Here is a 26276-nt window from a genome sequence, read left to right as displayed (position 1 = left end):
TGTTTTGGTGTTTGGCACCACTGACATGTCATTCTGAGTCCTCCCTTTCTGCTAGATACCATTATTTATTATATTCGTCATCTAATGAAACATTTTTACCACCATCTACTAGATGGTCTAAACTTGAGATGACATTATGTCGTATATTGATGACTGTCTATTCCATTCTCCCTTGCGCATATATAAAGAAGAAAAAAGACAAACTCTTGAAATGAGGGAAAGAAAAAAGAAAATTGAGCGCGTTTCTTCTGCTTTTAACAACGCCAAAGCAAAGTGTAAAGAAAAGAGGGCACATGGTAAGCATAGGAAATACCGAGTCAAAAAAGGAGCTTAACAAGAAGTTCAGGACATCGCGAACATTAAGCTAGAAAAGGTTCCCTTTTGGTTGATATATTTATCTGCTCTTCTCCTTACATGGTGGGAATGCCCTCGTATTCAGCGTAACCCAGAGCCAGGTTCATGTTTTCTGTATGGAAAAAAAATAATTGTGTTAGAAAAGACAGACTTGTTACTCCAAAGATGAAATGGGGGAAAATAAGCGAAGAAAAACTTACGTAGGCATTGTGTTGCTGCGCCCTTGTTCAGGTTGTCAATAGTCGCGCACACCACAACATGCGAGCCACTGCTATGGACAGCAAAGCCACCGATCTCGACGCCGTGCTTGCCCATGATGTTCTTCACTACGGGCGCTTCACCAACCACCTTAACTAGCTTCTCACCAGCGTAGCGGTCCTGGTAGATCTGGCGGATGTCACGCGACGTCATAGGCGCCTTGAGCGGAATGTGGATGGTGGCCTGAATGCCGCGGAACCACGAAGCGACATGGGGCGAGAAGGCCACCGATGCGCCAATGTGTGCGCTAATTTCGCGCTCGTGGATGTGATCCGTCAGGCTGTAGGGAAGCATGTTGTCATGCAGGTTTTCGGTGTCGTTCTTGGGCGAAGGCTTAGTGCCAGCACCCGAATAACCTGAGACGCCAAATACAGAGGGGGCTCCTGAAAGATAAGGAACCATGGGGGCAATGGCCAGCTGGGCAGCAGTTGAATAGCAGCCGGGGTTGCTGATGCGCGTGGCAGTGTAGATTTTCTGACGGGGGGTCAGCTCAGGCAGACCATAGGCCCAGGTGTTGTTGAACCTGTAGTCGGCAGAAAGATCGACGATTAGGCTGCGATGGTCAGGCTTAGAAGAAGAAACCTCGGCAGTAGCAGCATCAATGGCCTCAACAAAAGGCTTGCAGACACCATTGGGAAGGGCCATGACCCAGCAGTCAACCTGGCCAGCCTTCTCTAGAGCATAAACATCTTCAGCTGACAGGTTTTCGTAGATAACTTTCTTTTTAGTGTATCCGGCTAGTTCTTGGCCCTTGAGCTCACGAGATGAGACATGACGGAGGTCTAAATTGGGATGGGTGTTGATCAAGTCAACTAATTGCTGGCCAGTGTAGCCACGAGCACCAATAAGAGCAACGCGCGAGGGAAGATCATTTGAAGCGTTCTTCTTGCCCATTGGGGGATTAGGGTTGGTGTTAGTGACATAGGTGCGGACACCACTATTAAATGGGCGAGAAGATAGTTAGTTTAAGGGATACCTGGGATATATCTATTTGACTGGATGTAATAGGGAGGCACTTACATTTGAGTGGCATTGTAGATGGGTTTGCGGGAAAAGGTGCTATAAGAACGGGCCTGGCGGGGTCTGGCCATCCGCAAGTTGCTGTTCATGGTATTCACACGCGCGGCATCTCTGACACCAGGGGCGGACAGAGAAGCACCAGTAAGTGACGAGCCAGTAGCCTTAAAGTTGTCCAGAGTAGCCTTGAGGCTAGAGTCAGACTCTAGACCATACCAGAAGAGCAGAGTATCATTCTGGTTGAAGTGGCCGTCGGCCTTCTCAAAGAACCAGGTCAGGTTCTCATCTTCAGAGCTGACAGTCCAAGCCAAGTTGGGGTTGGCCTTCTTGATGGCAGAAAAGACGTTGTCAGAGACGTTGCTGAGCCATGCCGACTTAGTCATAGTCAGAGTGGAAAGAGTGGCGCCCGAGCCCTCGGTGGCTGGCGGGATGACGATGGCTAGGCAGTTGAGAGCCTCGTCAAAATAGGCACTGAAGGGGTTCTCGCGCAAGTATGAAATGTAGCGGTCAACCGAGGCCTCGGCGTCTAAAGCGAGACGATCGCGTACAAGTGCACTCTTGAGCTTCTCAAGACCGCCGAACTGAGTTTCGAACTGCTCAATGGTGGTGGCGACGTGGACCTTGTCGCCACGGCGAATCAGAGTACCAGCGCCAGAGTCAGTGAATAGCTCCTTTTGTAGATCCTGAGGGTGAATGATGGCAACGGAGGAAGTGCGGGGCAAGGTGTCTAGAAGTTCCTTGATTTCCTTGATCTTGAGACGGGTACCGTAACGGCACCAGGGTTGGGCCATGAGATGATCATATTCCTCGTCCAAGTTGATGGCAGAGATCTTTTTGTTGGTTTCGCCGTTATACAGACCGCCCTTTTCGGATAGGTAGACAACCTTGAGAGGCTCTAGAGCCCGAGCTAACTCAGCAGCGGCTACATCAGCATTGACATTGAGAATTTGGCCGTCAGTAGTCTCAGCCATGGAAGTGATGATAGGGAGGTAGCCTTGCTCGATGGCAAGCTCGATAGGGTTCTTGTCAACAGCAGTGATCTTGCCGACGAATTTCCATTTTTCCTTGTCGAGATAGTCGGCAGTCAAAGCAGTGGTGATGGGTCTGGCTTGCACACCGTGTCTCTCTAGAGCCTGAGTGAGGCGCAAAGACTCGGTCAAGAATAGCTTGCGCGCCACACCGAGTGTCTTGCCGTCAGTAACACGAATGCCCTCCTCAAATTGAGGCTCGACGCCGGCCTCCTCTAGAAGACGGTTCAATTGGGGTCCGGCGCCATGCACAACTACAGGGTAAAGGCCTAGCTTATATAGTAGCCATAGAGCAGCGCAGAGGTCGTCAAGATACTCGGTAAGTATAGCGCCACCAACCTTGATGACAGCAAACTTTTGCGAGCTGACCGAAGTAAAGTACTCGAGGTATTGCTGGCCCTCCCGGCGGTTGCCAATTCCGCGCAGGGTTTGAGCCACAATGTCCCGCATGTTGTCCTGAGCAGGCGATGTTAAGCGCGCAGCAGAAGTAGAGAGCTGACGTAGCATAGTAGCGGAGGGCGATGCGAACGACGGGGAAGCACGAGCCGGCGAGCGCCGAGCTAGGGACGCCTGGGCAGCACGAGCTAAGCGAGTAGAGCCCCTCAGCAGCATGGCCCGAGAGGCGGAGCCAGAAGCCGAAGCAGCGGTAGAAGAGAGCATTGTAGAAGTAAAGTGGATTGAATATGAATATGGAATGGATGCGGGCCTTCTGTGAACACTGACGAGAAAGGCCGAGGAGGGAGTCGACGGGGCGAAAGGTTTCGCTCGGGAGTGATCAAATAGAAGAAGGGTCGAGAAGAGACTTGGGGGAAGATGGCCGCTAAAAGGAAATTTGGCAAGTAGGATGGGAAATGGAATTGCCAGCGGAGCGATGGATTGGTGATTGGTGGGTGGAGATGGCGATCGGATAAGATTGGCAAAGATGCAGAGAAGACAGGAAAAAAAAGAAGGAAAAAAAAGGCAAGGTCTAAAAGGCAATGACCAAGAGGAGAATCAACAGGAAGAAAAAAGGCAGAAATAAATGAGGGAAAATAAATAAAAAGGGAAGAAAAAACACAGGCCGCCAATGACTCCAGAAGAAAAGCAATTGAAGGAGGAGAAGAGGACAAGAAGAATGACGAAGGGAAGAAAAATTAGAGGAAATGGAAAATAACGAGAAGTAGGTGGCAAGCAAAAAAGAGTCACTTAAGCCAGCAAGGTGCGGGTACGCAAGTTCCTGCTGTATTTTGCAGCTCTTTCCAGCCAAAATTTGGCTATTGCTTCCTATTATCACTGCCGTAACTGTCAGATGGCGCTCAAATCTAGCAGGTCGTTGCCATTTGTCTGGATTGGAGGTATACTTGGATTCGGTCTTTTGATTGGCTTGCGTTGCTGCAGAGTGGGGGGAGGGGCAACCAAAGCTTTCAAGCTGTAGGGGCATTGATGAGTCAATAGGTTAGACTGGAGCTTACAGGGGCACACATAGACGCTAAATACACTAGACACATAGGCGGTCCTCGCTGATGGTGATGGACCTCTGGCTTTCCCATGATTCCAGCATCCCTTACCCCCTCACAGTCATGCTGACGCACCGGGAGGATCCACCTACTTGAAAGTATGCTTGCAGTCATCCCTATTCTCAATTTGGCATTGTTTGCAGCAAGTAGCTAGCTGCCCGCCCAGCTTTCTTGCCTTGGTGACCCTTAAAAGGGTTTCTATGTATATTCTGTTCTATTCTATTCTATATCTCTTCCGTATCTCTTGTCTCTTTGCCTGAGGAAACCGCCCTTAAAAGTCGCAGTTGAAAACAGCATGCCACTCAATCACGGCACACGATAGCGGGCTTCAGCCTCCGCGCGCCAATACCGGAAAGAGCCCTGATTGGTCTAGTCCGTGACTCAAACTTGCGCTACTTTCTTTTCATTTCTTCCCTATCAAAACAAGATGTGTCAAGTCCTGTGTCTGTGCTACTCATACTCGGGGCCTTTATGGGCGCCTGCCGCGCGGAAAATTGAAGTCTGAATTTTGCTTGATTAAACGGTCCGGTACGGCGTTGAGAGTTTTAACAGTCTAGCGACTTACACAGAAGGCCGTGTAACATAACTAGAACTAACGACCAACCGGAATGAATCATGAACGCTTGGATCAATCGGCCAAGTTAATGTGAGAGGGAAAAAAAAAAAAAAAAAAAGAAACATGAATTCGCCAGACCATGCTTAACGCCTTCTTGCCTAATAAATTGAAGGAAGGAAGTGCGCACAAAAAACAACGCACGGCGTGGAGTGTCTCCGATACGGGGAATCGAACCCCGGCCTTCTCGGTGAGAGCGAGATATCCTAGCCCCTAGACCATATCGGATGTGAGCTTTTGAAATCTGCTACTTGACAGAGATCAAGTAGTCTTTGCAGATGAAGTCGGCGAATATACCCGGACAACTCTCCCTCTTACAACCCTCGGGGGGGTACCTTTGAGGTCTGGTGCCTCCCCTTCTTCCGGGCTGCTGGAGGACGACGTCTATGACACTGATAAGCGTCTTTCATTCTTTTCTTCTTCTTTGACTCTGTCATGGATCTTGACAATGAGCTGTGGAGCCTTGAGGCCGCACTTACCCAACTTTGAGGATAACCTCGTCGTCGACTCGCCCCCTTTTTCACGACAACTTTCGCGATCGCCAACTCCTCATCGCCGCAACACCACTCCAACTCAAGGAGTTCACCTTCACGCTCAGGACTGAATTTTGAGAGTTCACACAGTCCGCACCTTTTTTTTTTCTTTTGTTTTGTTTTCTTTCTTGCGCTCCTCTGTCCTCGGATAGACTGGTGACTGTGGCATGTCACTAGAAAGGGGGCTGTCTGGCGCCTCATCCACACGCGCAAGGCAGCGGCCACCAGAAAAGTGGAAGGATATATCACGAGCCCTCGGATGCTCACACAGTTTGGTTTTTTCTCTCTTTGGGGGGTTTTCCCAGGCTGCACTGGACGTCGCCGTCTTGCTCTCGTGATTTTCACGACTTCAGGAAGCGTGGCAGGTTTTTCAGAGGAACGAATGTTTGTGGGGAAGTTGGGGGTTAGCCCCACTACTTCTGCGCTTAGGGTATATCTGGGGATTTCCTTTTTTTTTTTTTTTTTTTTTTTGTCTCTGACGACTACAGGTGGAAGACGAGTAACAAGCTTGCTTGGGAGCATACGAGCTTCTCTCGCCCAAAACCTGTGGTCAGCCCTGCAGAGGGTTAATTCTGTCCGGTAACCAATCCGGCGTCGTTTGATCTTAGTGATTCCAGTAGACGTTAAATAAATTCAAATTCAAATTCAAATTCGAATATACCCGGAGACTAGAGACAATAGATGGCACTATAGACAAGGCAAAGGTAATGCTCCCTTTCCCGATCAGAGATACAAGCTCCTGCTAGAGAGGGAAGGACCGACCGACCTACTCGCAGAGAAACCAACCAAGGAAGAAGCGGCCAAGGCCCATTTCAACCTACTCGAAGAGGAATCTCAGGACACAATCTGGGTGTATTCGCATGGCTCGCGCAACAGCGACAGGGACACTGGAGCTGGCTGGGCTGTATACCATGGAGGTAAGGTCCTGGCGCAAGACTTCGGGACATGTGGGAGACACAGGGAAGTGGCAGATGCGGGAGCAATCGCAACCATTAGAGCAGCCAATATCACAGCTGAGACAGCTGCCCAAACACCGATCACCCTGGAGGGACGCTGGGACTCCCAAGGCCATTCAAGGCGAACTGGATGAAAGGCCTGGGCCGAGGCTCCGCCGCTATAATCCTGGCGGCGCACCCCAGACATGGCGACTTCGAGCAGTACCACTCTAGGGACGGACTAGCACGGAGAGTAGTAGACGTTGAAGAATACAAAAAAAGTAAACCTAATAAAAACCATGTCGTACGAGTTGAGAATAGTACGAAGCACACAACACGGGTGATTCCTACATGGCCACCTATTGCCGTATCAGTCCGGAGTTTTGAAGGGCTATGAGGTCTGGTGCTTCTAATAGACCACGCCTTCTAGCTGGACGAGGCAAAAAGATACGGGTGCTGACATACAACACTGGGGATTCTCATGTGGTCACCCACCATAATACTAGTCCAGCGCTTTGTAGGTTAACTAGGGGAGAGCGGACGGGATCCCGTGCTTTCTACAAGCTATGGTCGTATGTTGGGTGAACCAGGAGGTAACACGAATTGTAAGGCACTCCAAAAAAGTACGTGGGAGCAAAAAGTATCGCGACATACAACACCGAGGATTCGCATGTGGTCACCCACCATACTACTGGTTCGGCGCTCTGTGGCTTGACTAAGGGGGAGCAGACGGGACCCCGTATTTTCCACAGGCTATGGTCGTATGTTGGGGAATTATGCCTTTATCGGACATTATATCTTAATTTACCGGTGCCGACAGAGAAGATGCGGAGAGGCAGGTGACTGCTACGGCAGACTACAGGGGAGCGATCACAACAAGGGCAGCCTAGGATGACGCAACCAACCCGAGACAAGAAGGGCAGCAACGAAGAAGGGGACGAAGAGGGCGAAGATGAGGGAGAACGGAAGGGGAAGAGAGAAGGGGTGGGAGGAGGAAACGTTTCCAGGATAGGAAGGAGATGTCGAAGCGGGCTCCATGAGAAGGTGTTGACGATGATAACAATAGAAATAGAAAACAAAAGCGTTCTTCTCAGGACGTCATTCACAACACGAAACGGATCCTAAGCCTCCAGAAGGACGAGAGACCAGGGAGAGAAGTATGTACAAGTGCTGTGGGTCCCAGGCCATGTAGGCCTAGCCGGACCGCGGAGATGGGAGAGAAGCCGGCTCCGTACAGAGTACGAAGAATGGTGGAAAGAGCAAGAAGGATGCTGCTCGCTCAATGATATCCCTCCGACTGCGTGGAACAATAATGACCCCTGCCCGATATTTGTCGAGTCAAAGGCTTTGCACTTCTAGTGGTGCAATGACACTGCTCTCGCAGAGATGGATCTAGCCGATACTCCAGATCCCAAAAGCCGCGGGGCTGTCCGAGATGAGAGCAGCTCTAAAGCTCTGTCGCCAGTGCAGCGGCGTCCTGCCCGTCCGCCTATCTGCCTAGCTGCCGACGCCAACAATGGCGGAAACACTGGTTGAAATCGACCGTGCACCCGCTCTATACGGCGAATTCAACACCGCTACATCGCCTGACTGCCGTATGACTAGCTACAAGTTCATCTGCGATGGAGCCATTGATGCTTGCACTACCGCCCTAAAGCACCCCTACGAATCGGGCGAGGCCGCTGGCGATCCCGTCTAGACCGCCATATAAGAAAGCCCATATATAAAAAACACGCAACAGTTATACAAAGCAAGTAACCAAATATAATGAAGTCGAGTTAACTTTATTATTTAACATTATGCAATAAAGGAAATTCTGTGCGTCTCGAAACCACGCAAGCAAAAGTGAGATTCTATAATACGCTGAAGAAAATGCCGAGGGAAGATGCTGGGTGAGGTGTGACTTATGAAATGATTTAACTAATCATACATATGATAGGCATACATTGCGCATCATTTTTGATTGTTGTGACAGCTGCGATCCTAAAAGAGGCAGTACTCATGCTTATATGCCTCCGCAAGCTTGGACTTCATGCTGTTCTTTGTCATACGCTGTTTTCCACCCACTCAGTTTGTTGGAGCCACTGTTGCCGCCAACCTCGGAGTTTATTTCACCGTTACCTTCGGTGTTTACTTCGCCGTTCATCTCAGCAACCCTTGCTGTTTTCTGACAAATTCCGTCCTAGTCCTCCCCTGGATTTTATTAGTCTATCGGCTGACACCATACCCTAGATACCCTGGCTTGTCCTCAAAAGACTCAACCAAGTTGGGTAACAGTATCCGTGAGAAGGGCCATAGGGTTCCTGACCTGATTGATGGCTAGACAGGCAAAAGGTAAAGCAGGCGGCGGCGGCTAGTGGGGGATAGTGAGCTTTGCAAAATTGGCGACGTTTGATGTTTGTGATTCCCATAGACGTCAGATACAGATATATTCAAGTGAACTTGCATAGGGCTAACTCTGTGCGGCAGCCAATCCACCGTCGAATGTCTGCGATTTCCGTTTTTTTTGTTAGTTTGTTTGTTTGTTCTATTTAACGTCTACCTTACTGTTGTCAGAAGCTTCATGGAGGGAAGAGAGGCGAGCATCCACGCCGAAGACACAACTACAACCCTCGTGGGAGGCTCTTTCCCTACATATGCTCTTCATGGCACCGCTCTACAAACACACCCCCCCCGCTACTGGGATACGCAGACGACGGGGCCTTAGTGGTCAGTGGACGAGGCTTCGCAGAAAATAGCAGCTCAATCGAAGTCATCATGAAGGAAGTGGTAGAGTGTATTACACCCAAAGAACTAGAAATAGACCAGGGAAAGCCAGCGCTCCTGCACATCAAGGGCAGAAGGGGGGTTGCAGGAAACCCATTTGTGACTGTGAAAGGCCTAGACATGTACGAGCCTACCCTGGAAAAGACATCAATGAGGTGGCTAGGTCTGCGCCGAGACCCTGAACTTCTCTTTGACGAGTACATAGGTCCGGTCTAGAGAAAACGAAAGAGGAAACGGACAAGCTGGGGATTTCGGCTAGGAAGTGCCTACGTGAAGCACTTCCCATGTACTGTACGATGCCAAGGGAGTGCTAGACCACGCAGTTTGGGTGTTACGCCTGCGTCTATGATACAGCAGTTGTAACCCTGCAGCCATTGACCACAGTAAACAAACGCTATAATCACTCACATAGATGCATATAGATACGTGAATCTCGTACGTATAGCGATCCTAAAAATGAATGTCGATTCTTCTGATTCTTAATGCTTGATGATCAAGGAAGGAAACTCTGTGACTTATCTGACGCTGCGTAAGTCTATCTCAGAGTGGGGTCAGGGTCAGATTGTCATGTGACCCTGGACCCTAAAACCCCCAGCAGTAAGGGCCCTTCCATTAGAACTGCTCCTCGAGGTTAGAGAAAGGAGGGAAGCCATACAGCGGTACACGTTAAATGACTGTCACATTCTAAGATGGCGATAATTCAATGCAGTCGTGGAAAGACTATGTACGCTCCTGCTAGCACAAATGGAAAAACACGCCAGACTGAGTCGAATCTTGGATGGACCTGACATGCCGCCCAGAACATGGCTTAGCAAGGAGAAAGAAACAAAGAGAGACTAGGCAGAGGTAGAGAATGTCATAGACAAGACACTCTTTGCATCCTACGAGAGATTAAAAGATGTAAACGACAACACGAGGGCAGGGCGGGCTATCATTGGGGTGGAGCTACCTAGGGAGTAGATCACACAGCCCTGGAAACGTGAATGGGTGTGGCAGATGCGGAGGTTTGGCGCTCATGGGGCAACCAAGCGAACGATAGCTCGTGAAGAAGTCAGGGAAGTCTGGCTGTGCCTGAACAACAGAGGAATCGTGGTCCAGCTATGCAACGCATCCACTCAAAACAGAACGTCACAGGAAACAGTGGACAAGACAAGACGAATCCTAATAGCCTGGGCAGATGAGACACCTGGAAGGCTTGCCCGAGTGCTGTGGGTCCTAGGACATATGGGAGTAAGAGGCAACGATCTAGTTGATGCTGAAGCAAAGTTATGGTGTTAGGAATCAGCAAAAGAAAAACGTATCAGGCTTGCAGGTGCACGGGGATAGAGGAGAGGCCGATCACGCCTCGATGATGAGGGTACACTATGAAAACAGATTGCGTATTGAAATAAATATTAGTATTGGGCAACTGATGCACTAGAACTGGTAACAATATCTACCTAAGTGATAAAAATATCAACGACACGGTACAAAACCCGTCGCTTCCTCTCCTTCGATCATGGAAGAAACTCCGACTGGAATGTCAAGTATTGACGTGCATCCTTGTTCTCTTCAAGAACCATCTTGTTCACCTCAGATACGAATGACTGCAAAGCTTGCAAGACTTGTTGATTCCCCTGACTGCCATTGCGAGTCCGTGAGTCCACGAATATCGGATACTGTTCTGAGTCAAGGCCAACAGACAGGATGATACCAAGATTGGTCTTGTTGTTGCCTGATGGAGGGCGAACTGCAGTGCCAGTTGATTTACCCTGCAAACACATTGTCAAGCCAACCGTGGGCACTTCATCAAACCCGAGCTGCTTACATCCAGTATCTATGTAATCATAAGCCGAATTCTTCATGGAATCATCAAAGTCATCATAGGCCTGATTTTTGACCTGTACAAGGATACAGCCAAAGTATGCTTCTCGATTTTGTGTCTTGGGGATGAAAACTGGAATGAGAATACTAACCCCATACAAGCTGGTAGGGAGATAGCAAGCAGTGCAGGTCCTGTACATCTTGTAGAGGTCACTCATTGTCGGTTTAGTAATGCGCCTATAAAACCGATTGAAAAACACCTGACCGTGTGAAAACATTTCCTTGGCCTCATCAGACAAATGTTTCCGACAAACAGCAGCAAAATCTGTCACAGCTTGCTTTCCAAGCAGGGACTGGACAAAGCTTTTCAGAGGGATGGGCTTAGGAGATTCCCCTACATTGGCATCAAATGCAAGGAGGAGGACGAGGCCTGCAACAAACTCCCCAATATCTCCAACATTGACACTTTGCCAGTAAAGAAAGTGATCCAGTACCGCGAGTACTTCTACAAGTTGCTCTCCCATGGTCACACCATGCCTATAGGCAGCTATGGCGAGAATGGGGTCAGTAGGTTGTACAACCATGAGTTTTTCACGGTCTTCTGAAACATCCACTAAACAATGCATCCAACCAGAAACAAGTCTCTCTGCTAGGGTGAAGGAGCAGAAATTGAAAGGAATCCGGTAGGAAAGAAGTGCAAGGAGTCCGGTTCTCCTCTCATCATTGAAGGCATCATTACATAGATAAGGCTCACACTTTTGCATGCAAAGTTCCATGATGCGACCTTCAGGGCCTCCTTGAAGGGCTAGTGCTCCCCATAAAGGATGGCCAAATGTCAACAGTGTTGCAAGGGATGTACTTGGTGCCACAGGCTGATCTGGCGTTGGCTCAGCATAGAGGTGTTTGGTAAAAAAGCGAAAATGGGGAGGGAAAATCTTTCGACCTGGCCGATCATGTAGAGCGACTTTTTGGCTGGGATCTTTAATAGCAGGGGGAGTAAAGTTCGATATCGTAGATGCTGTATCCAAGAAAACAGCAAAGAATGATTTTTCTTGGTGCTCTTGGGAAATGAACCATAACGCACTTCGGAGGGAACGGAATGGCAGTGAGATTCTTTCTATTCTGTCGAACAAAAGATTTCGAGCCTCATCAACGCAAATGACAAATTGGAGATCAGATTGCGAATCCTGACCACTGATCTGATGTTGAGAATCATCATACATGTCACAGTCTTCAGCATTAGCCTTGCAGTTATCCTCACTGGTGTACTCGTTTCTCAGGTCACTGGTGTCCTGGATATTGTCCTCATTGCCGTCTTCGTCACTGTTCTCGGCATCACTGTCACTTCTATCATCTCTAAAGACACTTTGAAAATGACGACTAAAAGGTGCAAAATCAGGCAATGACGTAGAATGTTCACCTTTTGGGCAAGATGACTCTGTAGCCTCGATAACGAAAATAAGGGCAGAATTGATCTTCTTCTGTACAGGAGCATATTGCTTCTCAGTTTGATAACGGAAGAAATCTTCAGGGCTGATTCCAGAAGCACGAGCTGCCCTAGCCAAACACAATAATGTCTTCATGATGAGAGCCCACTTCCATTCCATCATGTTGCGCCTTGCAAGGAAAGACGCCCCAGAATTGACCTCATCCAGGGTTTGCAGAATCAATGGCGTATAGGGTGATCTACCAGGGTAGCCTGCATGCCCAGGTGGAGCAAAGTTCAAGTAAATCACATACTTGTTGTGCTTGACAGCTAGCTGCGAGACAGTATATGATTTTCCCGTACCTGATGGCGCAACAATCGATGTGTAAGGGGATAAATACTCCCTGGCGGATTGTTTGAATGCTTGGTGATATTCTGTAAGATCATCACAAAGATTCTGACTGGGGTATCCATATGCAGGATGGGCCTTTTCAGGAATTTTGAATGCTCGTTCTATGTTCTCTTCCATTTCAAGAAAAGCATTGGGACGGCGTTTCTTCACCTGTTTTTGGGCTTCATGAATGATTTGCTTGACCTCAGGAATCATGACATTGTTGACAATATCATCTGAAATAGCATTCTCATTAACCCACACATCGAAGCCACTTTTCAAGGAAAGGTGCACTTTGAAGTTGTCTAGATTGACACCATCGGGATATCCACTGAGTTCCTTAAGTTGCTTTCCCAATTTTGGGAACTTTTCAGCAATTGACTGAATAAGGACAAGAGACATGCCCCGAATATTTGATTTGACTATATCTTGGGGTACTCGAGCGAAAAACTGTGGAGCTTGGACATCCTCAGGCCAGTTTGCATATCGGCGGACGTCTTCGAATGAAGTGAGGTTTGCAACCCCACCAAAAGAAAGGTCTCTAGCTACCTGAGGAGCCATGTTCAAAAGCTTAAGCTGCTTGCAACTCAGTTCTACTGCAATGATGAAGTCAGTATAAACATGTGTGTGCAGCATGACAGTTTCAAGACAACTCACAGGGATGCAAAAAGCAGGATTCCAATGGTATATAATAGTAAACAGGGGTAATAGAACAAAGCAAGGTAGAAAAGTAAAGTTGTGAAGCCCTATCTCTTGAAGACTAATGAGTTGATGAAATTATGATAGTGCACACTGGGTGACAGCACCTAACTGACAAGATCTAGATGGACATTTGAAGTGGGATAAAATTCCTTTTTTTTTTCATGAGAAAAGGTGTCAAATTATTGCTGATTTACTTGCTGAAGATACACATGTCCTTGTGGCTTTTTGTGGCGTCATAACCCTAATTAGCATTTAGAGGAGCCGGACTTGTCCTTGGAGCTAGAAAGTGTCGTATGCAGCTACAGACCCCACCACTGCTCGAGGAGGCAGTTAGCTTTCCCTACTGGTTTTCTACAGCAGTTTGTTTGTTTGTTTGTACTATTTAACGTCTACCTACTGTTATTTCGCAGCAATACGACGGCATGTTCTGGACGGAAGGGGAGTTGGAAGATGTCGTCTTCCGACCCCTCTTCTGGGCAGTTAGCAGTTGCAGGTACTCGTCTTCATTAGAATACTCCTATGAGTTTTTAGGGTCCAGCCATGCGGCCAAGAGTCTTCTCAGCTAGACGTTGCCCAAGGGCTTCCCTGCTGGTTGGGTGGTTGTGTTTCCAGGGTTGGTTACCTGGTATTTTGGCTTGCAGCGCCCTACCTATATAATAGTCTAGTCTAAGAGGCCAATGGCTATCTGCTTCAGGTGTATGCCCTGGCAGGGTACATCGGTTTTGTCCTCCGTTTGGCGAAGTGGTTGTCACATTTTTAACAATAGACCATGGGCCTCCGGAGAAAGGGCCCTTCCGAATCTCTTCAGCGTCCTTTCGACATCTCCTTCTGCTATACGCTTCTGCGTCTGCAACCTCCACCCATTTGCCTAGAGCCCTGTGTCCTGTTTCCAGGGTAGCTCCGTCCATAGTGGTGACCCATCCTGCTCCTGTGTTTCCCTTTGCATCTTTCGAGCCATCAGAGTATGCTATGAGTGTTCCTACAGGGGCCATGTCCACCTCCTCTCTGTGTTTCTCAGCCTCTTTCTCTTTGCTGAGCCACTTTCGAGGGGGCATGCTTGGTCCAGTGACTGTCGGCCTCAGTGTCTTGTGTGTTTCCATTCCCACCAGGAGCAGTCTTCGTAGCCTCCACACAACTGGGTTGTGCTGAGCTCCTCGTAGAGTGTGTTCTTTGTCCAGTGTATGCCAGCGTATGGCTTCCCTTCTCCTTTCGTCCTCCCACAGGAGTTCGATCAGCGGGAGGCTTGCTGCGTGGTGCAGGCACTCTTTTGGTGTCGTGCAGTACATGGGCAGGGCTGCCCTCAGGCAGTTTCTGATTGCGACGTTAACTTTTTCCGTTGCCGTTTTTGTCGTCTCAGTTCCCATCCATGCACTCGATGCAAATAGGGCTTTGCTCAGTGCACACGCTCAGGCTGCGTTCAGCATGCATGTTGTGTCTGCTCCCTTGTAGCATCCGGCCAGGTATCTTAGGCCGTTGGCTACTCGGTTGATGCTTGCTGTCGTTCTTTCTACATGCCCCTTGAAGAGCAGGTTAGAGTCGATGTGAAGCCCCAACCATCTCATTGATTTCTTTGCTGGTGTGGGCTTCACCTCTCCCATTCCTTCGATGGTGACAGATGGGTTCTCTGTGATCCTCCTCCTGCCTTTAATGTGCAGGAGTGTTGACTTTCCTGGGCCAAGGTCTAGCCCGTTCTGTGCTGTCCATTCTATCACTGTTTCCATCAGTGTTTTAATTTCCTGGCAGTTGTCCTCGAAAGATTGGCCTCTAACCACCAGTGCTCCATCGTCTGCGTATCCCAGGAGGTTTGGTGTCCTCCTGTAGATGTCAGCCATGAAAAGCATGTATAGGATGGGTGAGACTGGAGAGCCTTGTGGGAGGGAGCCTCCTACTCGCTTCGTCGTCCAGCCTTCTTCCGTTCTCATGCGTGCGGTCCTTCCCTCCATGAAACTTCTGACCCAGCGGCACAGTTTGGTCGGCCATCGGCTCTCAGACATAAGATAGTTGGTTTCTCTTAGACAGATTCTCGGGAACACCTCTCAATGCAAAGCCAGGTCTGATTGTGTTGTATCGAGGCATCGGCTAGTCCTAGCTATATCGTCGACTTTGTAGCAACGAGGGAGGGGTTGGTGCTGCCACAGTTGAATCCTTCAAGGATTCTCATCGTGTAGTTGCTTTGACCTGGTAGGGCACTCAAAGGGAGCCCCTCCGCCCTGGTAATTTGACATGGCAGAGCAATGAAGACACTAGAGAGAAAAGACGAAGCCCTCCTAGGCAAACATGTCTAGACAATAGAAGAACGAGTGGAAATGAAAGAGGAAGCTAGTATGGAGACCAGGCACCTGGGCAAGCCGATCTAAAACCCGAGGAATCAGAAATGCAATATTATATGATTGACACATTGTGGTTAGAGTAGATGACGTACTAAATACATCCTGGGCGCTGGCATAGGCAGCTTTCGAGAAGTATAAAGCCAAATATTTAGACCTTCTCGATGAGAGATATCACCCAGTGATCTTTGAGCCTGTGGCAATTGTGGAAACCTAAAAGCAACGGTAAGACGCTAGAAGGGCGATAACTAAGAACAGATTTCAAGGGCCAGATGAGGAGGAATTGCCTAATTATTGGACACATTGGGGGCCTGCGTAGACCTCTGAAGCTATTCAACATGGGCTCCAACTACCGAGTGACCAAGATTTGCCTAGCCATGTCTAGCTACCCTAACTGCACAAATATGAGACCGTTGAAATTTCTCAAAGGAAACGTACTACAAAACCAAACTCCGGGCTCAAAAGACACTCATGTAACTTGGCTTTACCGGTCATAAACACGCATATATGTGCATATGCGTACGCAAACAGTAGGCCGTAAATAGGGGAAAACTAGCAGCCCATGGCTCAACATTACCACTTGAGCACAGCAGAAACAGTATAGCATGAAGACAGCATAGACGTAATACAACTAGGGCGTATTAATCTCTTCGAGCACTGTTGAACTTTAGAGAACCGGCCGCTGTATGGGCATAATCTGTAGCACATCTTGGCAAGACGGCTCCTCGCTCCACAGACATCAACGAACTAGACCTACCGTTGCACTAAGCATACACCCAGTACAAACGGTCTAGATAAATAGGAGACTATGCTGAGAGACTCACTAACGAGTGCATCGAGGGCTGAGCAATGATATCAAGCGACCGACTTATGGAAATGATATTGGAAAAAAAAGGCCTGCTGCAGGAGCCTGCCTACATACAGTAGGAGTGTTTTGTATACAGACGAGTTTGTGAGAACATGCATGGCCGAGGCACCTTGTTTAGACATGGGGTTCAGCAGCAGATTATACTTAAGCTCCCTATTTCTCCCTCAGCAAAAGCGTGGCGGCTAGGATATGGACGCGCTATCGCTAAAGATGTGGTAGCACAACAGCCGCAGTCTTGCATAGTATTTAGACACAATCCCAGGACGATGCTAGACGGTCACATAGCTATTTAGGCCGGCTTTGTGCTTTTCCATTTTTCTAGACAGTTTTGTTTCAAGAAGCCACAAGATGGGACATACAGCAGCACGCGTGAGTCCGGCCTGTGACTTTGGAAGAACATCGCGGATAAATATTGATAGACCGCCTTGGTTATGATGTAGCACGAGGATCCATAACCCATTTTGACGCGCCGTCGGCTCGAAAGTAGCATGGCTTCACGTACAAAAGCCCATATGCTGTGCATACTAGCTGTCATGAATCCTGGACATATCTGCCTGACACCGAGTTCAACGAGGCAATAAGCTTTATACATAGTCCCTCTACGTAAGCTCGCAATCAGTCTCCTACAAAAAGAAAAAAGGCCCAGAATCCCCCGAACTTCATTTCATCCTCTTACAGACTTAGACAACCTATGTGCTCGGGGCGGACTCAACCCAGCCACGTCTCACAGCCCAGATCGGCTTACTCCAGGTTCTTCTGTGATCATAGATTTATCCCTCCCTTTTCCTTGAGCTTGTAGGTTCTGAGTACCCTTGTCTCACTCTGGGATTGGACGTGCAGAATCGAGAAAGGATGTTCCCCCATCAAGAGGAATAAGCGGCCGGCGTGATATTCATGAGTGTTTCGCTAAGTCGTGGATTCTTTGTGTTACACAAGGCAAAACATTTCATCTTGCTGCCGTTTTGTCGCCTTCCATGGCCTGCTGCTCCAGGCCTTTAAAGCCAACCGGAAGCCACAAGCTGACTTGATAGTAGCGTCCAAGGCGTTTTGCATAAGAAATTCGCGTGGTGTTTGTAGACTCTCTTTGCCTCATGCTCCTCTATATTTTCTTACTTCTGCGGCTTGTCATCTGATCTCCACGCGCAAACTGGGCAGTTGCCTTATCAGTAGCTCAAGTTGAAAGAGATTTGCGCTCCTACCTTTTTTCCTCGCTTTTACTCATCACGACACAGTTGAGCCCCTAGCCAAGCCAGCCTTGATCTCCCTACTCTTTCTCCTCCTCTCCTCTCTCCTATCGGCAGTCTACAAACCTTCAATACGACGGACCGGAAACATTTCTCGTATCCTAAAATTCTCCATACATTCCCTCTCAATCTGCTACAAAAGCGGCCCTTGGTATGTACAGAAGACGCCTATTTCGTCCCCTGTTCTTTGCAGCCCCCTCTTTTACTAACTATGTGCTTTTTAGGCTGCCTTCCTGACACTAGACCACCAAGCTGTTGAAGAGTTTTCAAGGTGCAATACACCACTAGGCCTTTTACACGATGTCCATAATCGCCGCAAGAGCACCAGAAGAGTCCTCGTCCTCATCCAACCAAGACAACAGTGGCGCCAATCCTGCTATTCACGGAGCTGGGGGAGATCCAAAGGCTGCACTGGGTGCTGGTCCGGACCCCGTCGCCGTATCGCCGGTCGAGATTGGGATTATTGTAGCAACGGTTGTCGTATTTATACTAGGTATGCTTCTTGTATTGTGGTGTCACCAACGCAAGAAGACTAGCGCTACCCATACTGCCAGCACCGACAGATGTGGAACCGTCGGCGAGCAATCTGAGCTTGGTATAGGAGGAGTCCCATTGCAGCAACAGGACACAAAAATGGAAATATATTCGCTTTCTCCAATCCAGAGCAAGGAGACTGGACTGGACATTAGGGAGGACGGAAAGCAACCGGCAATGTTTGCTATCAAAGACACCCCATGTGTCAAGCCCAGGCCGGAGAGCTCGATGGAAGAGCATAAAGATCACTATGATCCAACCAAGGACAACAACTAAGCGCCATAAGAAGAGGCCTGGCTGGGTAGTGTGTGAGTAGCTTTTTGAGCTTTATAGAGTTTAGGGATTATTCCTGACATAAGAGACAAGCTAGTCGCATAGCATACCAATCGAGATTATGACAAGCAAGGCAAAGTTTCTGAGATGCATGGGACTAGGGAAAAGGTAAACCAAAAAGACCTCAGCACTGACGCGTGCCAAAGGAGAAGTCTGGAATTTGGAGACAAATATTTGTCTGTTCATAATATACACGTGCATAGCCACTGCTTAAAACAGCCCCAAACAACAACAAACACAAAGCAATAGTACAGTATCTCTTTACCAAGAAGCCTGCTTGACACCTGGCAGGTCCCCGGCAAGAGCCTGCATACGGAAGTTGAACTACAAGTTGCATATTAGTTTAGTTATTCATCAATACAAGCTCGCCCGGCAAATAAAAAAAAAACACATCGCCATAGGAACTCGGGGAAAAGGAGTACGCACTCTGGTCATCTTAAAGTCACGGAACACACCACGCGATTTGCCACCTAGAATACAACGGTTGCGGATCATCGTAGGACGAGTGTAGGAGTGCATCTGCGCCAGCTGCAGCTGAGCCTCGGTACGGATGCGTGGGTGCAGCGTGGTATTGCGGATGATGTAGCGGAGTGCTTGTCTAGAACAAATAGAGTAGAATAAGAGTATCATCCGTTAGTCCTATCTGTTGTCGGTCGTCATCGTTGCCGTCTGTCTATGCTTACCTTTCGGGCTCAAACTGCTCAAACACCTTACGCTTGGTGTGATCGCGGATTGTACGAATGTTAACAAAGCATCCTAAATCGAGCTTCTTCGCACGCTGGAACATCGACATCTTGGCTGAGCTTGTGGCTGGAGTTCGATATTCGAGGGATTCGTCTTGTCGTTCGTCGCTACATTCAAATGCTATGATCAAGAAGCCCGCAAAAATTGCCCATGGCCAATGGTCAAGCAGACACGGTCTAAAGTGGGGCAAATGACAGCATATGATTGGCAAATTTGGGCTAGGCTCTATCAGCCTTGCGCAGCCATCACGAAATATTGCGTAGTTTTATAGATACAGTTAACCACCACTTTTTTTTAATGTTATATAACATAGTCGTACGCCGTCGAGAAAAAAAGAGTCTTGGGAAAAATTATTGCAGTCAACAACCCGAATGCCCACGAAAATGCATCAAAATATTCAATATCTATATTCCTCTAATTTTTTAGTGGGGGGAGACTCAGCCCTTGCTACTAGGCCTTGCCACCACCACGACCACCAATAGCCGCTAAAGAAACCCTTTGCTGCTCACTCAACTCGCAAACAGGAAGTTTCTTCGCACCAGCCTTAGTGGGTGCAGGCAAGAAACCAGTTTCAACCAAGTAAGCAAGATATATGCCCATTATCTCCTCTGTAACTGCACCGCCTGCGGACAAGTCCTGGCCGGTGATCGCAGCATCAGCCTTGAGAGACGCAGCAGCGTTTCTATCGTCTAGCTCAGGAGCAATGGTGTTTCCGGGTAGATCTCCTGTAACAAAATGGAATAGGGGCAGTAGAGCATGCTCTTCTTTGGCACCGCCAGTTGAACTTGCAACGTCGTCTTCCATCTTGGTGCGCCACTCGTCATAGGGAATTTCTGGCACTTCGTAGCCATAGGTCTCCAGCGATCCAAGGTACTGGTCGAAGCGCAGGCGCGGGTGGGCTGTAACCTGAGTCACGGCCATGGGTGATACAGCAGGGTGTAGAGTTGAGGCAGTCACAAGACGAGCGACATGAGTGACAGGCACCTGGTTGACAGTGTTGGGGATATAAGGGCGGGACTGAAGCTGTAGGCATCCCTTAAGCATACGAACCAGGAAGTCATCAGTGATGGTGGCACCACTGATGGGGTCGCCAGTAACGTAACCAGAGCGAATGATAGAGCCAGCAAGTCCTCTCTTGCCAGCAGCACGCAGAATGTACTCGGAAGTCCACTTGCTTTGGCCATATCCAGTACCCAGACCCTTGCTACTCCCCTCCATATCATCAGACTCCAAAACACCCGTGCCACCAGCAGCAATGCTCTCCTTGGACAGTTTGACAAAGTAGTCACTGTCCAAGGTAGATGTCGATGAAACAAAACCAAACATCTTGGGGCGGCCAACAGCAGCAAGTTCAATCAACGCCAGTGTACTAAGGACGTTAGCAGGGCGCATACTAGAATAGGGCTGCATCCAGTTCACCATGGCACCATTGTGCACAATAATGTCAACCTCATTGGCCAGCTTCTCCCATTCACCCTCGCTAATTCCAATTCTGGGCTTGGCCAAGTCACCTGTGACAATGCTAATCTGTTCCTTCCAGGCATCGTTCCAGATGCCGTAAGCCTTGGCAGTTGATTCGACACGGGCAAAGCCGGAAGCAGCGTCCTTGGCACGGACATGAGCAAAAACCTTCATATTACGCTCCATTAGATCCTTGAGCAGATAAGAGCCCAAGAATCCAGTAGCACCAGTTAATAAGACAGTCTTGGGAGTCGAAAGGTCTAGATTAGCAGTCTGGAACGAAGCAGGTAGCTTCTCAGCCAGCTCACGTGCATCAATAGAGTAGGCCTCGTCAACAGTAGGAACTGAGTCGGTGGTACCTAGGGTCAGGCCGGTAGGGTCCAGGGCACGGCTGATTTCAGCAGCAAAGGCAGCAACGGTCTGATGCTGGAAAATGACACTCATAGGCAGATCAATCCCGTTCCATGTCTTCTTGACCTTAAGACGCATTTGCTGGGCCAAAATGGAATGACCACCAACCTCGAAGAAGTTAGATGAAGGGCCAAGAGACTCGGCATTAACAGCCTCCAGAAGCTCTCCCCAGATTTGGGCAACTTTCTGCTGGATCTCGGACATTTGAGACTGATCAACAGTCCGACTCATGCCAGTAGCAGCACGCAGCTCAGAAGCCTCAGGGAAAGGCAATGCAGGCTTGTCAATTTTGCCATTGGGGTTGAGAGGCATGCGAGCCAGAGGCACAAAGACGGAGGGGATAGCATATGAGGGGACCTTGGTCTTAAGCAGCTCGCGGCAGTCATCTGACAGAGGTCTGAATTTAGTGAGCATAGTCACCATAGACTCATCAGTAGTGGGATCGTTAGGCAGGCCCTTGTCCTGCAACCACCCATGCCAACGCTTCATCTCAGGAACAATGTAGCTGACCAAAGTAGGCTCCTCGTCCTTGTTTCTGCGCACTAGAGTCACATTTTCGCGAATTAGAGGGTGGCGAGACAAATGGGTGTCAATCTCGCCCAATTCAATGCGGAAACCGCGGATCTTGACCTGGTTATCAATTCTGCCCGTTACCTCAGCATTGCCGTCAGGCATGTAACGAGCCAGATCGCCAGTACGGTACAGTCTATCGCGGGGCCCTTGAAGAGAGGCCTCCAGGACTCATTGTAGTTGCCGCTAGCGATTTTGGCAGCATACTCCTTTTCCCATCTTCCAGGTTCAACGAACCAGTTATTCAGGAATTTGGTCTTATTCAATTCTTTGATCTTTTCATCGTCGCCTAGGTAGCATTCAGACAAGCCGCCAGCACGGACGAAAAGTTCACCCTGCTCGCCAATGCCGCACATACGGCTGTGGTTGTCCCGGTCAACAACAATCAGCTGTACGTCCACCATACCTGAGCCGGCAGGGATGATGTCGCCTAGGGTGTCGAGGAAATCAGGCTGTTGAGCTCGGCTGGGGACCTCGTAGTCTAACGAAATGGGAAAAGAATTAGAACACAAAAGTACACATGACCAAGTACAAAGTTACTTACAAGAGACGGCACGCGAGGTCTCGGTGGTACCATACATGTTGATGATGCAGACATTTTCGGCCAGCTCCTGCAATCTTCTACAGTCGCGCTTAATGAGAATGTCACCAACAAAGAAGGCATTCTTCAGCATGGGAAACTGGGAAGTAGCGCCACCAACCAGAATTTGACCCATGGCAGGAGTCAAGTGCGTCACGGTGGCTCCATAGGTCTTCATCCACTCAGCCAACAGCTCATGAGCAATATCATCGCGGCTAGGAACTAGAAGTTGAGCGCCCAAAAAGAGGGGTGTAAATATATCACGCTGAATGGGATCATGGGCGATACCAGACAACATAGTGAACTTGGAGGTCTCATTCAGGCCGAAGCGCTGGGCCATCCACGGGAAGTAATAGGTCAGGTTAAAGTGACGCGACCGCACGCCCTTGGGCCTGCCTTCGGTTCCACTCGTGAAGCTGAGTGTCGGTACATTATCGGGCCCAACTTGAACACCGGGGTTCTTGCTCTTGCTTGCCTGGAAAACATCTAGGCAGTCCGAGCCATCAACCATACCACCAGCAATGCTACCTCCATCTAGAAGAGCTAGGCCTGGGACCTCAGCCTTGAGTGATAAGGACTTGTCAATATATTCGCGGACCTTTTCGGAAAGTTGGCCAGCATCCTCCGTAGCACGAGCAATTTGCACTAAGAACTTAGGCTGGGCAACTTCAAGGTAGATGATTTGGCGGTCGGCGGGGTAAAGAGGGTCAAGGACGGTGACGGTTAAGCCGGCCTAAATAGAGAAATGTTAGGTATTAATTCTATGGTTTGAGTTGTAGCACAGTCAACTAGTCAACTGCAGGTTGTGGCAGTGGTGTGACATGTGACAGTCAGTAGGTTATCTTTCAAGGGTTAAACATACCCTAAGGGCACCCATGTATGCAACCACCAAATCCACACTATAATAATATGTTGTAAGTACTTGTTTGTCCATCAAGTGTTGGCGATATTTTCAAGAGGATAACGCACCATCTGTGGGCATAGACCATGACGACATCTTCGACTTGGCTACCATTGGCCACAAAGTAGTGTGCTAAGACATTAGCAGCTTCATTGATCTGCTTGTATGTAAATGTGCGCTCTGGCGTGGTCGCAGTCTTGGTCTCAATGACACAAGGTCTTTCAGGGTGCTTCAGAGCATTGGATTCGAAGATGTCGTGGATAGCTATGCAAAGAAAATGAACTCGTTATTAGTTTGATCACCAGAAAGAATACAGACAAGACTTACCACCCTTGAAGTCATCCCAATGAAGGTCGATCGTGGGGTCGGGAATAGGCGAGGCCATTATGGCTGCAGAAATTTGTGGTTCGTCGTTTATGGCTATTATTGTGTGGCTGCAAGTGACGAGAGCAACAAGGCGAGGCGTTTTTCAGCTAATGGCCGCAGATCAGGACTGGAGAACCTGAAAGCAAACGACTAACGAGCAACAAAACAAGAAGCAGTCCGAAAACCGATAAACAAAAGCCGGCTATACGCTATTTAAATTCCTTCAAAGCTCAGGCTTGCAACAATGATATGACTACTTTAATGTGGGTCCCGTCATCCGTCATGCAGTCAAAATGTATGGTGTAGTCATCAGCGGAAGACAAGATTTTAGTGCCAAGTGAACGCCGACTACGGAGTGGGGCTGACACATGTACCCTAAGGATAAGCATAGGGTTTTGGTGAGTGCCGCGCCACACCTGGGTGCCACATCGAGAGGGGCTCAGAAGGAGTCATTCCTCCTTCGCCTTTGTAGATAAAAATGTGGGTCTTCAAACATGCGTTGTGTTTGCTTGTAGCCTCGTCACCTTTGGAAGCCTGACATAAGGTGAAGGCCCTGTAATTATAGGCCAAACAATACTAGCCCAGAGTGATGAAGCTCCCCCAAATTCATCGTTACTAAAGCGATCAACTTCGCAAGCTACGATACCAAAACATTGACAAACGATAACCACTTTATCCAACGAATCTGCCTTTTTTACCACTTTTTTTTTTCTTTCGTTTCCTTCGCTGTAACATACCTGCCTTGTTTTCCTTTAATTCGAATTACATAATCACATAACGCTTCATCATGGCGGACGCAGCTTTCAAGCCTGAGAAGGACTACAGCAAACAGGTTGATGATGCTCTTCCTGAGGCTAAGAAGCTTGCAGAGGTTTGTGTCTTGCTAGAACTTGGAATAACTTGCACTGAACATCTGCTTACTTTTTGTTTTACTATAGACCGATCTATCGGGTGCTATTGAGAAGCTTTCCATTCTCGAGAAACAGACTCGTCAGGTATAATGCCTTCAGTCTCTGTATGCCACGATACGCAGAGCTTCCTCCTTGCTAACCACTCCCATTAGGCTTCTGACCTTGCTTCTATCTCCCGCATATTAATCGCTATTGTGACGCTCTGCAAAGATGCAAACGATTGGGGCTTGATGAACGAGCAGACGCTCATCCTCTCCAAGAAGCATGGCCAACTTAAGCTTGCCATTACTAAGATGGTGCAGAAAGTCATGGAATTCATTCCCGAAACCCCTAATCTCGACACCAAACTAACCGTTATCGAAACTCTGCGAACCGTTACTGATGGCAAGATCTTCGTTGAGGTCGAACGAGCCCGCGTCACCAAAGAGCTATCTGATATCAAGAAGTCGCAGGGCGATGTCAAGAAGGCTACCGAGATTTTGTGTGAGCTGCAAGTCGAGACCTTTGGCTCGATGGAGCGCCGCGAAAAGACTGAGTTTATCCTGGCGCAGGTTGCGCTATGCATTGAGATTGGCGACTGGATCCAGGCTGGAATTCTCAGCCGCAAAATCAGCACCAAGTACCTAGCTCGTCCTGCTAAACCTACCCCCGAGCAAATCAAACGTGAGGAGGAAGAAAACAGGCTGAAGAAGGCCAAGGGCGAGAAAGTCGTCGTTAAAAAGGTTGACGATGTTACCGATCTCAAGCTCAAATACTACGAACAGCAAATTATCCTAGCTAAGCAGGATAGCAAGTACCTGGAAGTGTGCAAGCATTTCAGGCAAGTACTAGACACTGATGTGGTGGAGGAAGATGCAAACAAGCTAAAGCCTGTAAGTTATATCATCGCAATTGTTTTGTTTGTTCCCATGTGCCTTTATGTCGGCTACTAACCTATAATTTCCCTCTCGCCGTAGGTTCTTCAACGAATTATCTACTTCATCATTCTTGCTCCCCACGACAACGAGCAACATGATCTCCTCCAGCGCATTTTCCGCGACACTCGGAACACCCAAATACCCGTTGAAGCCCAGCTATTGAAGCTCTTCACTGTGCAGGAGCTCATGTGCTGGCCCCAGGTTGTGCGTCAGTTCGGTAGCCATCTTTGCGAAACAGATGTTTTCGACGCCAATGAGGGCGATTCCGAAGACGAAAAGTCCCACCAGAGATGGCTGGACTTGAAGAAGCGTGTTATTGAACACAATGTTCGTGTTGTTGCCAAGTACTACACTCGCATTCGAACCACCCGTCTTACTCAGTTGCTGGACCTGACCGAAACTGAGACCGAAAAGTACATAAGCGAACTGGTTACCTCTAAAACCGTGTATGCCAAGATTGACCGCCCTGCTGGCATTGTCGACTTCTCTAAGCCACGTGATGCCAATGACGTCCTAAACGAGTGGAGCTATAACATGAAGAGCCTCCTGGGCCACCTGGAGCGTATTGATCACCTCATCACTAAAGAAGAAATGATGGCTCGCATTTCTAAACCTAAGGCGGGCAAAGTGGCAACCAAGGGCAAGGCAAAGGCATGAATGAAGTCAGAGAGAGTGAGGCGAGACAGTTCGACGGATTTATTTTTAGAGGTTCATACTGGATAGGTTTCCGGCGTATTACTGTACATGTACATCTTCTCACATCCATCACATCCTGTGTTTTGCTGCA

At 48.6% G+C, this 26276-nt stretch overlaps 7 protein-coding genes across 7 annotated transcripts; 2 read left to right on the top strand and 5 right to left on the bottom strand.

Annotated features, from left to right (window-relative positions):
- Positions 1 to 410: 410 nt before the first annotated feature.
- HOO65_070191 (Protein arg-6, mitochondrial) lies at positions 411 to 3317 on the bottom strand (the record flags this gene model as incomplete). The annotated part of the gene is made up of 3 exons (XM_071004881.1): positions 411 to 466; positions 555 to 1549; positions 1633 to 3317. 3 exons carry the CDS (start codon positions 3315 to 3317, stop codon positions 411 to 413), a joined length of 2736 nt encoding a protein of 911 aa, XP_070856909.1.
- A 7179-nt stretch (positions 3318 to 10496) lies between these two features.
- Positions 10497 to 13181, bottom strand: HOO65_070190 (uncharacterized protein; the record flags this gene model as incomplete). Its single annotated transcript, XM_071001273.1, has 1 exon — positions 10497 to 13181. The coding sequence occupies one exon, from the start codon at positions 13179 to 13181 to the stop codon at positions 10497 to 10499; it is 2685 nt and encodes an 894-aa protein (XP_070856908.1).
- Positions 13182 to 13849: 668 nt separating this feature from the next.
- On the bottom strand, positions 13850 to 14608 carry HOO65_070189 (putative double-stranded RNA/RNA-DNA hybrid binding protein; the record flags this gene model as incomplete). The annotated part of the gene is made up of 1 exon (XM_071001272.1): positions 13850 to 14608. The coding sequence occupies one exon, from the start codon at positions 14606 to 14608 to the stop codon at positions 13850 to 13852; it is 759 nt and encodes a 252-aa protein (XP_070856907.1).
- Positions 14609 to 18061: 3453 nt separating this feature from the next.
- HOO65_070188 (uncharacterized protein) lies at positions 18062 to 18571 on the top strand (the record flags this gene model as incomplete). The annotated part of the gene is made up of 1 exon (XM_071001271.1): positions 18062 to 18571. The coding sequence occupies one exon, from the start codon at positions 18062 to 18064 to the stop codon at positions 18569 to 18571; it is 510 nt and encodes a 169-aa protein (XP_070856906.1).
- Positions 18572 to 18889: 318 nt separating this feature from the next.
- On the bottom strand, positions 18890 to 19421 carry HOO65_070187 (mitochondrial 37S ribosomal protein uS14m; the record flags this gene model as incomplete). The annotated part of the gene is made up of 3 exons (XM_071005187.1): positions 18890 to 18952; positions 19055 to 19226; positions 19312 to 19421. The coding sequence occupies 3 exons, from the start codon at positions 19419 to 19421 to the stop codon at positions 18890 to 18892; spliced, it is 345 nt and encodes a 114-aa protein (XP_070856905.1).
- Positions 19422 to 19822: 401 nt separating this feature from the next.
- On the bottom strand, positions 19823 to 23680 carry HOO65_070186 (L-aminoadipate-semialdehyde dehydrogenase large subunit; the record flags this gene model as incomplete). Its single annotated transcript, XM_071004817.1, has 6 exons — positions 19823 to 21950; positions 22022 to 22295; positions 22359 to 23127; positions 23257 to 23293; positions 23364 to 23559; positions 23623 to 23680. 6 exons carry the CDS (start codon positions 23678 to 23680, stop codon positions 19823 to 19825), a joined length of 3462 nt encoding a protein of 1153 aa, XP_070856904.1.
- Positions 23681 to 24448: 768 nt separating this feature from the next.
- On the top strand, positions 24449 to 26146 carry HOO65_070185 (putative 26S proteasome non-ATPase regulatory subunit 12; the record flags this gene model as incomplete). The annotated part of the gene is made up of 4 exons (XM_071004997.1): positions 24449 to 24532; positions 24600 to 24656; positions 24725 to 25444; positions 25529 to 26146. 4 exons carry the CDS (start codon positions 24449 to 24451, stop codon positions 26144 to 26146), a joined length of 1479 nt encoding a protein of 492 aa, XP_070856903.1.
- Positions 26147 to 26276: the final 130 nt, after the last annotated feature.

Source organism: Ceratocystis lukuohia (assembly GCF_044167205.1).
Source record: "Ceratocystis lukuohia strain C4212 chromosome Unknown Supercontig7_pilon, whole genome shotgun sequence".
Taxonomy (NCBI): domain Eukaryota; kingdom Fungi; phylum Ascomycota; class Sordariomycetes; order Microascales; family Ceratocystidaceae; genus Ceratocystis; species Ceratocystis lukuohia.
The sequence above is the reverse complement of the archived record's forward strand: the minus strand, read 5'-3'. Positions and strand labels throughout refer to the sequence as shown.